The sequence below is a fragment of the Quercus robur genome, chromosome 11 (assembly GCF_932294415.1).
Source record: "Quercus robur chromosome 11, dhQueRobu3.1, whole genome shotgun sequence".
Lineage (NCBI taxonomy): Eukaryota > Viridiplantae > Streptophyta > Magnoliopsida > Fagales > Fagaceae > Quercus > Quercus robur.
The window spans coordinates 24,314,589-24,327,116 of NC_065544.1; the positions used below are offsets into that span (position 1 = coordinate 24,314,589).

The following is a 12,528-nucleotide window of genomic DNA, read 5'->3' on the forward strand; positions in this document are numbered from 1 at the left end:
TTGCTCTTTGGAAGAAATCTTGATCAAGAGAAAGACGGGGCAGGTCGCCATTCCAATGATAGCCTTTGTGGAGGGAGGAATGACGATCCCTATGGGGAGAATAACTAGGGATTATTTGCGTGGTCATAGGTTGGCCCCTCACCAGTGCGCCGCGAACATGTTCCGGATCCTGGGGTGCATAGACGCCTTAAACGAACAAATGAACCTCGGCCTTTCATGGCATAACGTAGTTCAGCTATATGAATGCCATAGCCTCAATGAGTCGTATTACCTGAAATCCAGGTCCGACGAGGTGAGGCTGATATCCTGCTTTCTCAAGTCCAACAAAGGCTTGAAGGATGACCTTTTGATCGTTTCTGGAGCATGGCATGACGGTATTCACTGCCCAGTTAGGGCAGGAACACCAGGTGGGGCATTGTAGGGTCAGATTCCTTGGAGGGAATCTTAGTCTCGAGCTTTCCTTTCTTTGTTTTAGTTTTGGTTTTGCTTATTTGCCTCCTCGGACTAACGTAACCCTTTCTTTGGACTTTGCAGACAAGGAGCGAACAACTCCTCGGCTAAGTTTGGTTAACGTTCAGGCGCTCAACTTCCTTCTAAGGTCTGAGATCTTTGTGAGCGAGGACGGGTAACTGCGTGCTGCTCCTCTAATCTTGGACTACGAGCCCCTTTCACGCGCTCTAGTGGACGCTGATCAAGCTATCAGGGCTGGAAGTCCCCGACTAGCACGCATCGACGTCTCTATTCCAGGTTTTCTTACTCGGAGAGACCTACCTCCTGTCCAGCTACCTGCTCAGCGAGCTCTTCCCGCGGAAGTAGTCCCAGGAGAGGGAGCTAACTCCTCGCACTCATCCCTCGAGATCCAGATTGATCAATTCCACTTCTCCGAGGAGGGAGAGACATCGGCGAAACTTGTAGAGCTCTCAGACTCCGATTCAGATATAGACCGGGCCTTGGCGATTCCCAACCTTGGTTTGGTAATTGCACAAGTTGATACTAGCCAAGAGATTGAGGAAGAAGGCATGGACCTGAAGCCAAGGTCTGGTCTCAGGGGTCTCTTGTCCAACAGGAATAAGGGGCAGTCTTCTAGGGATTCCCCAAAGGAACAGGCTACCTCCAAGGCCCCTCCTCCTCTTCCTCCCCCAACTGATCCAGCACTACAGCTTCTTCCCAATTTGAGGCAAAAGAGGCTCGTGGAAGAATTGGAGGAGGGTGAGGTTGGCCCTGAAAAGGCTAAGCACCAGAAAAAGGGCAAAGAGCCCAACGAGAAAAGGACTAGATCCGTTGACAGCCGAGACGAGACAGCTATTTAGAGGGAGCAGCGGATCTGGTCCCCACGCCTCGAGTTGGATGGCGCCCCGATTTCATGGGACGCGACTTTGTGGGAGTCCCAACAAGGACAGGCTTCCTACTTGGCTGAGGCCCTGCAGCAGCCCCTTCTCTTGCCTCGCGATATGGAGGGTCTCCGGGCTACTCGGCAACTGGATCTTTTCATGTCACTGAAGAGAGACATGGTTATGGTAAGCGAAGACTTCCCTTATTTAGTTTTCTTATTCCGTATCTGTTTATTCGTTATTTTCTTTTAGTTAGACCTCCATTATTCCGGCGCAGGTCACTCAGCAAATTTTTGTTGCTGAGGAGTAGGCGAAGAAGGCTCGCGAAGATCTGAACAGTGAGGCTCAGTCCCGCCTCGCTACTGAGAAGGCTACCGACACCCTTAGGCTGGAAAAGGATCGCCTGGGTAGTGAAGTGAAGGAGGCACAAAAGGCTCGCGCTAGCGCCGAAGCCGGATTTAAGACCACTACCAAGCAAGCTGAGGATCTGCGCCAACAGCTCCATCTGTCCGAGATAAACCTCGCGACAGAGAAGCAGATGGTCTCAGATCTTAAGGCCGAGCTATCAAAGGCCAAGGAGGCGGCTCGCGTGGCCAGGGAGGCGGCCGAGGCAGCGGTGGCAACCTCATATGAACGTGGAGTTAGGGATACCGAGGTTAGGCTGATCGAGGAGGTGGCTACCGTATGTAGGGATTACATCACTATGTCTTGGGGGGTAGCCTTGGATCGAGCGGCAGTTCCAGCAGACTCCGATCTCAGGAAAGTTGAGAATATCTTCTTTCCAGAAGATATTCGTGAGATTCCGGACTTGGTTCCTCCTGAGGAGCCCCTCCCTGGGAAAGCCACAACCTCGGATTCCCATATACTTGAAGCTGAGGAGACGCAACCGGCTGCAAAGGACAAATCGCCCGAGGACAGTCTCACAATCAGGGATGTTGTCGCACAAGCAAAGGAGGCCGTTCTGGAACCCCAGGCAGGAAATGATCAACTTGAGCCTACTCAGGGCTAAGCCTTAGGACAATAGCGTAGGACTTTATTTGCAGCTACCTTCTTTACCTTTTACATTTTGTTCTACTAAAGTTTGTAAAAGAACGCTTTTGGATTTCAATGAATGATGTTATTTTCCTTTGAATTCTGTTGCATTGCTTCCTTTTTTGCTTTTACTATGAATGAATTTCTGTTATGCTACTAACTGTTGAGAACCAAGCGTTATTCGAGATTTACACAATGTGGTCAAGCATGAATGAATGTGTAAAAAATGATAGTCAATAATTAGATAAGACTGCTTCGAGGTTAATTTCCCCCAAGCCTGTGGTCCGAGGGGCCAGGCAGGACTTGGGTTCTGTTTAACACTTAGAGAAAATTATACAGTTGTTAATTTCCCCCAAGCTCGTGGTCCGAGAAGCCAGGCAGAACTTGAGTTCTGTTTAACACTTAGAGAAAATTGTACAATTGTTAATTTCCCCCAAGCCTGTGGTCTGAGGAGTCAGGCAGGACTTGGGTTCTGTTTAACACTTAGAGAAAATTGTACAGTTGTTAATTTCCCCCAAGCCTGTGGTCTGAGGAGCCAGGCAGGACTTGGGTTCTGTTTAACACTTAGAGAAAATTGTACAGTTGTTAATTTCCCCCAAGCCTGTGGTCTGAAGAGCCAGGCAGGACTTGGGTTCTGTTTAACACTTAGAGAAAATTGTACAGTTGTTAATTTCCCACAAGCTTGTGGTCCGAGGAGCCAGGCAGGACTTGGGTTCTGTTTAACACTTAGAGAAAATTGTACAGTTGTTAATTTCCCCCAAGCCTATGGTTCGAGGAGCCAGGCAGGATTTGGGTTCTGTTTAACACTTAGTTGCACAGTAGTGTAGCGTCAAGAATTACGTCTTTCATTAATAATAGTACATTTTCAGGTTATTTACATTCCAAGGACGGGGTACTACACGCTCATCCAAATCTTCTAAAAAGTAGGCCCCTATGCCGGCTATGGAGGTGATACGATATGGGCCTTCCTAATTTGGTCCGCGTTTTCCCCGCGCAGGATTTCTCGCAGTGCCTAGGACCTTCCTCAATACCAGATCCCCGGGTGTCAGGGGCCTTAGCTTCACCTTGGCATCGTAACCCTGCTTGAGCTTTTGCTGATAGTAGGCAAGCTGGACCATTACGCTCTCCCTTCTTTCCTCGAGGAGGTCCAAGCTCTTTTCCAGAAGTCCGTTGTTGGCACTGGGGCAGAATGCGATGGTCCTTTGTGTTGGGAAGTTTATCTCCAGAGGAATAACAACCTCGGCTCCATAGGTCATCGAAAAGAGGGTTTCTCCTATGGACCTGCGAGGTGTGGTGCGGTACGTCCACAAGACATGGGGCAACTCTTTTACCTACCTTCCCTTCGCGTTGTCTAACCTCTTTTTCAACCCATTCACTATGGTTTTGTTGATGGTTTCAGCCTGCCCATTACCTTGCGGGTAAGCCGGTGTGGAGTATCTATTGGCAATTCCCCACTTGCTACAATATCTTCTAAAAGCTTTACTATCAAATTGGAGTCCGTTGTCCGAGATTAGGGCGTGAGGAATTCCAAATCTAGTGACGATATTTTTCCAAACAAATTTCTTGGCATCAACGTCTTTAATGTTTGCTAGCGGCTCAGATTTGACCCATTTTGTGAAATAATCCGTGCCGACAAGAAGAAATCTTTTGTTCCCTGCTGCTTTAGGGAATGGTCCTAGGATGTCTAGGCCCCACTGTGCGAATGGCCAAGGGTTGGACAGAGGGTTAAGGGTTCCGCCTGGCTGATGTATATTCGGGGCGAACCTTTGGCACTGGTCGCACTTCTTTACAAATTCCTGCGCCTCTTTCTGCATGCTTGGCCACCAATAACCTTGCATTATGGTCCTATGGGACAAGGACCTACCCCCTGTATGACTTCCGCAAATCCCTTCGTGTAATTCCTCCAGGATGAGTTCAATGGCATCTGGGTGCACACACAGCAAGTACGGCCCTAAGAATGGGTGCCTGTACAGTTTGGAGTCCTCGGACAACCAGAATCGAGAAGCCTTTCTTCTAATCTTGTCGGCCTCGTTCTTATCTTCTGGTAAGGTGTCGTGCTTTAAGAACAGTACTAGAGGATCCATCCAGCTAGGTCCAGCCCTGACGTTGTGAACCCGAACTGGGTTGGTCCCTGCCGTCGTTGGGCGATAGAGATCTTCTATGAGAATAACCCGAGGAAGTGGCTGAGCTGAGGAGGTGGCGAGCGTTGCAAGAGAATCAGCATGGGTGTTCCCGCTCCTAGACACGTGCACCAGATTGAAGTGATAGAAATGGGTCTGCAGGCGCTTGACTTGGACTAGGTACTTTTGCATTCTTTCATCCCTCGCCTCTAATTCCCCATTTACTTGTCCCACAACGAGTCTTGAGTCCGAGAACATGTTCACGGATTTTCCACCCAGTTTTTGGATCATTGACATTCCTTGCAACAATGCCTCATACTCTGCTTCATTATTCGTGGCCAAGAAACCAAGCCTCAACGATTTTTCGATGGTGATCCCCTCGGGGGAGACCAAAACGAGCCCCACCCCTGAGCCCCTTTGGTTGGCGCGCCGTCGATGTGTGCTTTCTACTAATTGGGCTCTTGTTGAGAGATTGCGCTTATTAGTTTCCCGTCAGGGTTTAGTGTCCCTCCCCCTCCTTCTGGTGTGGGCTCTGCAAATTCAGCTACTAGATCCGCGAGAACCTGACCCTTCACAGCAGTGTGAGGCATGTACCTAATGTCGAAGGTGCCCAGAATCGTTCCCCATTTTGCTATTCTACCCGTCTAGTCGGCGCTTCGAAGTATGGATCTCAGCGGAAGTTGGGTTAGTACAACAACAGTATATGCCTGGAAATAGTGGGGGAGCTTTTGCGTGGCTTGTACGATTGCCAAGACGGCCTTTTCGAGGGGGAGGTAACGGATCTCTGCCTTGTGCAGCAATTTGCTTACGTAGTAGACAGGCCGTTGTGTGCCATTGTCTTCTCGGATTAGCACTAAGCTCACTGCATGAGAGGCTACAGCAATGTAGGCGAATAGCATCTCGTCGACCTCAGGACTGGACATAATTGGTGGCCGGGTGAGGTATTCCTTAAGCTGCTGGAAAGCTAAAACGCATTCTTCAGTCCATTCGAAGCCTTTCCACTTGTTTAATAGAAGGAAGAAAGGCCTGCATCTGTCCGTTGAGCTGGAAATGAAACGGTTTAAAGCGGCAATCATGCCAATGAGCTTTTGGACCTTTTTGGGATTCCAAGGAGGCTGCAGGCTATGGATAGCTCTAATTTAGTCAGGGCTAACTTCGATGCCTCTGTGGGTCACCATGTAACCTAAGAATTTCCCTGATCCCACCCCAAATGAACACTTGGACGTGTTTAGGCGCAACCTTTACTTTCTCAGAATTCGAAAGATATCGCCGAGGTCTCTAACATGGTTGGGCACTAATTTTCTTTTTACCACCATGTCGTCTATATAAACTTCGATGCTTTTACCCATTTGCTGCTCAAACATCCTGGTCATCATCCTTTGGTAGGTTGACCCAACATTCTTTAAGCCAAAGGGCATCACTTTATAGTGATAATTTCCAACGGGGGTGACAAAAGCCGTTTTTTCTTGGTCCTTAGCGGCCAGGGGTATCTGATGGTAGCCTTGGAAGGCAACCAAAAAACTCATTCGAGGGTGTCCGATGGTCGAATCCACCAATCGGTCTATCCACGGCATGGGGAAGGGATCCTTCGGGCAGGCCTTATTTAGGTCCGTGAAGTCTACGCAAATCCGCCATTTCTCACTCTTCTTTTTTACCACGACTGTGTTGGCCAACCATTCGGGGTAGAATACCTCCTTGATAGCCCCTGCTTTCTTCAATTTTGTGACCTCCTTTCTCACGGCGTCTGCATGCTCTTTCGACGGTCTCCGAGGAGGCTACTTCTTAGGCGTTATGGCCGGGCTAACATTAAGGTGATGGCAGATGAAATCTGGGTCAACCCCAGGGGCCTCGTAGGCGTCCCAAGCAAACATGTCCACATTCTGTCTAAGAAAATCAATTAGTATCACCTTCTCTTGGGGAGGTAATTCTAAGCCGACCTGAAAAAACCTCTCTGGGTCTCATCCGACAAGTACTTTCTCCAGATCCTCGCAACTCGCCTCCATGGGTGGTCCCCCACTACCCGAGGCTGGGGCTGGGGTCGTTAATTGCTATAAGCCGCTCTCGGCTGAGGTGGAGGGCACACTATTCGGTCGTCGTGAGATTGCTGACACTATGCATTGCCGGGCTATCGCCTGGTTCCCTATTACTTCTTTCACTCGACCTTCTGACGGATACTTCACCTTTTGGTATAAGGTTGATGACACAGCCCCTAGTGCATGAAGCCACGGTCGGGCCACGATGGCAGTGTAGGGGGAGTATGCATCTACCACAATGAAGTCCACCTCCACCACGTCCGAGTCTGTTTGTATAGGCAGCCTAATCATGCCTTTCGGGGTGACGGTTTTCCTTCAAAACTGACCAAAGGGGAGTCGTATGCCAACAGGTCCTCTGGCTTCAGGTTCAATCCCTTATACAAGTCGGGATACATTACCTCCATGGCGCTGCCCTGGTCAACTAGCACCCTCTTCACATCGTAACCCCCAATTCTGAGCGTGACGACTTGGGCATCGTCGTGGGGTTGAAGGGTTCCCAGTTTGTCCTCATCCGAGAATCCGATTAAGGGCGTGGCCAGCCCTCTAGCCCTCTTGGATTTCCTGTCGTTAGTTTCAGTAGGGAGCCTGCCCACTGACATTACTCTGAAAGGATTGGAACCGGTCCTTCCTGGTGCGGCGAGAATGACATTTATTGTGCCAATGGGTGGCCTCAATGCGCTTTTCCTAGTTTTGATGTTTAACTGCTCCTGCCATCCCATAGGGTGATGTAATAAATGCCTCAACTTCCCCTCTCGGACAAGCCGGTCCAAGTGGTTTTTCAGATTCCTGCAATCATCGGTGGTGTGACCCGGCTCTTGGTGATACGTGCAATACAGGTTCTGGTTACGTTTCGAGGGGTCATCTGCCATCTTGCTTGGCCATTGAAAGAACAGTTCGTTCTTCACCTTCTCTAGGATCTTATGTAATGGTTCTCGGAACACAGCATGAACTGCCTGTGCCCCAGTGGATCCAGACTGTTCCGAGTAATCTCTTCTCAGCCTATTACTGTTGTTAAAGTCCGACCTGAAGTCCCTCCTCTCCTAAGGGACAACCTTCGCTTTGCCCTTCCCCGTCTGCTGGTCTTCCTCGACCCTTTTGTACTTGTCAATTCTGTCCATGAGTTGGCGCACACTAGTGACCGGCTTCCTAGTCAGGGACTTTCTTAAACCATGCTCTGTCGGCAGGCCCCTCTTGAATGTGCTAATGGTGACGTCATCGTAATTTCCCTCTATCTTATTATACATTTCCCAGTACCTGTCTGAATAGGCCGTCAGTGTCTCTCCTTCTCGCATGGACAAAGATAGGAAGGAATCTAGGGGCTGAGGGACTCTGTTACTGGTAATGAAGCTGGAACCAAAAGCCTGTGTCAGCTGCTTAAAGGAATTTATAGAATTTGGCTTAAGGCCATCAAACCATCTCATTGCCATAGGTCCCAAGCTGGACGGAAACACTTTGCACATCAGCGCCTCGTCCCTGGAATGGATGGCCATCCTCTGGTTAAACTGGCTTACATGCTCCACTGGGTCCGTCTGACCATTATATATGGCAAAGGTTGGTTGGTGGAACTGCCAGGGAAGCTCAGCCCCCTCTATCCTACGCGTGAAAGGCGATTGGGAGATGCGGTCCAGGGCCTTACTCATGGCGTCGTTTGCCAGGCCTTGGTAAGATGGGCTTTTGTGGCCACGTTTACAAGGTTGCTCTTCCTCATAGGAAAAAGTTTCGCTTTGAGGGGTTCTTGATCTCCGCCTGTATTCATTGTCCTCCTCACCGCTAGTGTCCGAGCCGGGTGAAGGACGTTTTTATTGCGCTCGGCGTAACCTCTTCTTCAAGTCATCGATTTCTTGCTGTAAATCCCTGCGATCGTTTCGCTTATGGGATGCGTGACCTTTCCCTTTCAAGCGACTTCTACTCGTGTGGGAGGTGTTCACACTACCCTCTCGTTGCTTGTCTTGATCTTTCTCCCGTTCGAGATTCAAAAAGTTGTCTTGCCGTTGGGAGTATGCGTGTCCGGTTTAGCACGGACCTGATCCTTCCATTTCTAACGGCTTCACTTGTCGAGACACAGGTTCTCCCCACAGACGGCACTAATTGTAGGGTCAATTTTGGGGCTCAGGCCTAGTAGGTAGGTGATTATGGCCCAAAGAGCCCTAGACAATGAATTTGTAGAGAGCGGGTTACAGAACTAGGCCCTAACGAAGTGAGGGTTAGTTAATTTTGGGCCATACAACGATTGAACGTAAGAATATCTCCTTCATGTCCATTGGATGTTCGGTCCGAGGAGACGTGCGGGTGCACTTCTGTTCCTGATCAAAGGCTATGGTCTTTCTCTCTCTCTTCTGTTCTTCCTTTGCTCTTTTTTCCGATCCCCTCTTCATGGGGATGCCCTTCTCTTATATAGCCTCCTTAAAGTCATCAGAGCCTTACACTTGTTGATCATCTGGGCCTTCACTTGAGTGCCCTTCCCATCGGACATCTCCCCTATCTTTCTTTGAGTTGTTATGGCCAAGGTAACACTGTTCTCCTGTCTTCTCCACATTAATGCGGCCAGAAAAGTAACAGCCCTGCATTTAATGTGGTAGTTGTGGAGCGATTCTTTATTGTTGGTAGAATGCATGTCTGAGCCATATCTGGCATGTTCGAGGAGACACCCCTCCTCGAATTGTCTTTAAAACAAGCTTAGGCCCATAAGGATTGGGCCGGGGGCCCTTTCTGGCACCCACACTTTCTCCTCGGACTGGGTTGAACTCTATAGAGGGCTCGAGGCCCATTGTTTGATCTGGGGACTTTACCCCTACAATTATTATTTGAATTTGGGCTATTGCACCATGCAATTACCATCCCTATGTGATATTTAAGAGTTAATAGGGTAAAAAAATAAGGTTAAGAAAGATTTTTCCCTATCAATTTTAACATCTCACATGAGGTGATAATTAAATGGTGCATAGTTCTAGCTATTGTACCAGATTTCAATCCTTTTCTTTTTCTTCATTTAATAAACTACTTATTAAAAAAAAATCAAGTATCAATGAATTATAAAGAATATTTTGGCTACACAGCTTTGGTAGGCTCATAATTTTTTTTCTACAATGATAACCCAAGCAATGCACAGGAATTTTCAACAAAATATGATTTCTTTTGCCTTTTTATTTTTTTAATAAATATAAAATATGATAATTGTCAATAGACATTTATCATGATTGTGTTTATATATGGAACCATATATTCTATATATTCTTCCATAGTACCATTTAAAGAAAACATGATGTGTCAAAATTTTAATAGAGAGTTTAAATATAGAATAAAATTTAAATTCAATTATTTTTTAAAAATAACTCAATTAAAAATACATTAAAATAATGATATGTAGCCTATAGTCTCGTAACTCAATTGACAACTTTTAATATTTTCAATAAAGGCATCTAGGATTCCATTCCCCCAACACAAACTATTAATATATTAGAAACAAATACGTGTAAAATTGTGAGAATTCAAAAGTTTATGTGACATAACAATATGAAGCCAACCAAAATTCAAATTGCTTTGGTTTTATGTATATTTGTATTATATAAGATTATAAATTATAGATTTGTTGAATTGACAGGTTGTGAGTAATGGCACTTGTCGATGCCAGATTTCGGACAGTTACCCCCTCCAACACTTTGAGAGTTCCTTGAATGGTTATTTGGCGAGACATGTCGTGAATGTGTGTGATAAGTGGACGCTTGAGTGTACAGATGTGTATTTAGTGAGTCCATTTTATCTTTCCATTTTATTAGAGTTGCCATCAACCATTAGTTTTTTAGGTGTGATTAGACATTTATGTCTAATCCATTTATTACCTAATTAACTAAGAATTTCCCCAAGGGTTCTTAAGTTAAAGGGTACGGTAAATGTCTTGAACCAAAGATATGGACTAAGAAGTTTGATTATATGTGAGGAAGGTGTTAGACATTCCACAACGCCTATCTTAAGATAATAACTTGTTTTGATTGTATTATTAATTTTAATCATTTGAAATATAACTCTTATATTTGACTATTTGGCTTTTGGGAAAAAGGTGTGAATTCTAACAATTAATTTTATATTATATTTGGCTTTTGGGAAAAAAGATGTGAATTCAATTTTATATTATATACATGACATGTGAATCAAGATATATACACAACTAACATATAAGATAATATATACATAATTAGCACGTGAGATAGGTATCACAAATATGTACCTGGCATGTAAGAATGATATATAAGATCTAAGTACTAACATGTGGAATGAAAAGTACTAATATGTGATATGAAATGTACTAACATGTAATAATATATATATATATATATATATATATATTTTGGTTTCCCATAGTGTTTTCTCAAGGCTTTCAACTTGTAATAATATTTAACATGAGAGAATGCACGACATGACATGAGAGCAATATTTAAAACATGCATTTTTCAATTGAAGTACATGTACTATACCATGGAATCCAAGAGAAAAAGAGTTTCAAGAAGTTTACCTCATCATCCTTTTAGAGCAATTTATTTATTTTTCTTGTAAATTACATGTAAACAAGATAAAGGTAAAAAATGTAAGATAGTTTCAAGGGGAGGGGGAGTGTTGGCTTGATGTGACTCATGTACCCACTAACTCAATTGATTTAAGTTAAGGATAATTTCTCTTTTTAAGAAAACATTTTTGTAAATGATTTTGGAAAAGAGGGAATATTCCTTGAATATTTTGGAAGACATTTAGAAAAGTCTTTATTATATATTTCTGTAAAAAGAGATTTTTGACAAAGGAATATTCTCCTCAAATGTTTTTGAGAGATATTTTATTTGCAAACTAACATGAAAATCTCATGAGATTATGTAGAGAATGAAATGAAAATGGTGCAACTTCTCATGAGTTTTTAAGAAAAATAGATTTTGTGGAAAATGGCACAACCTTTCATGAATTTTTGAGGAAAAAAAAGATATTTTAGTAAAAAGAGTGCAACCTATAATGAGTTTTTAAGAAAAAAAAAAAGATTATACGGAAAATGGTGAAATCTCTTATGAGCTTTTGACGAAAGGACAAAGTTTAGTTACAAAATTGGTTGTAATCTTAAATTACAACCTTATTTAATTTCTTTTTATTAGAGGTAAATTTTGACAAATCTACAATTAGATTACATCTTCTTCTTATATCGTCTATACTTGCAAAATTTTAAGAAAATTAAAGATCACTAGCTATGTTATCAATAAATTTTTTAAATTGCAAGTTTTTGAAATTTAAAATTATGCATAAAATATAAACTTATAGATCATATAGTAAATAATATCTGATTGACACAAAATTTGACATGTGTATTAAGAGCGTAAAGAACATGCAATTCAACCGTTAGATTTTCAAAATATGTAAAGCGTAAAGAACATGCAATTCAACCGTTAGATTTTCAAAATATGTAATAATATTTATTTTATTGAGTGAATTTGTAGTTTTAAACTACAACTAATTTTGTAACTAAACTTTGTCCTTGGCGAAAATAGATATTATGGAAAATTTTGTAATTTCTCATGAGTTTTTATAGAGGATGAGATTTTATAAGGAAAAAAACCCCTTTAGGAAAAATATTTTTTATGGGAAAATAAAGTTCATGTGTCTTGAAAATCCATTTTGTTAAGAGTAATGCTATAGTCACAAACTATTTTACAATATTTTTACAAATTGTTGATGTGACCATTTTCTTATTGGTTTTCATTTAGACCTACCATTAACATCACTTTTTCATTTATTAATAATCACTCACCATATCAGCAGTTTGTAAAACTTTTTGTAAAAAAGTTTGTATTTCTAGCATTACTCTTTTTTCAATTCTTAAGAAAAACACTTTCCATGAAAAGCTTTTGAGAAAATGACTTCTTCATTAAAATGTCCAATGGCTTTTATGGAAAAATTGTTTTGAATGTAAATCTATGAGTTTTTCATTTATAACTCTTTGGAAAATATTTTCAAGTAACTTCATGGTTTTTTTTTTTT

The 12,528-nt window shown here is 43.5% G+C and overlaps 1 protein-coding gene across 1 annotated transcript; it reads left to right on the plus strand.

Moving 5' to 3' along the window:
• The first annotated feature begins 1,451 nt into the window (after positions 1-1,451).
• Positions 1,452-2,340, plus strand: LOC126704871 (uncharacterized). Its single transcript, XM_050403864.1, has 2 exons — positions 1,452-1,517; positions 1,642-2,340. The coding sequence occupies exons 1-2, from the start codon at positions 1,452-1,454 to the stop codon at positions 2,338-2,340; spliced, it is 765 nt and encodes a 254-aa protein (XP_050259821.1).
• Positions 2,341-12,528: the final 10,188 nt, after the last annotated feature.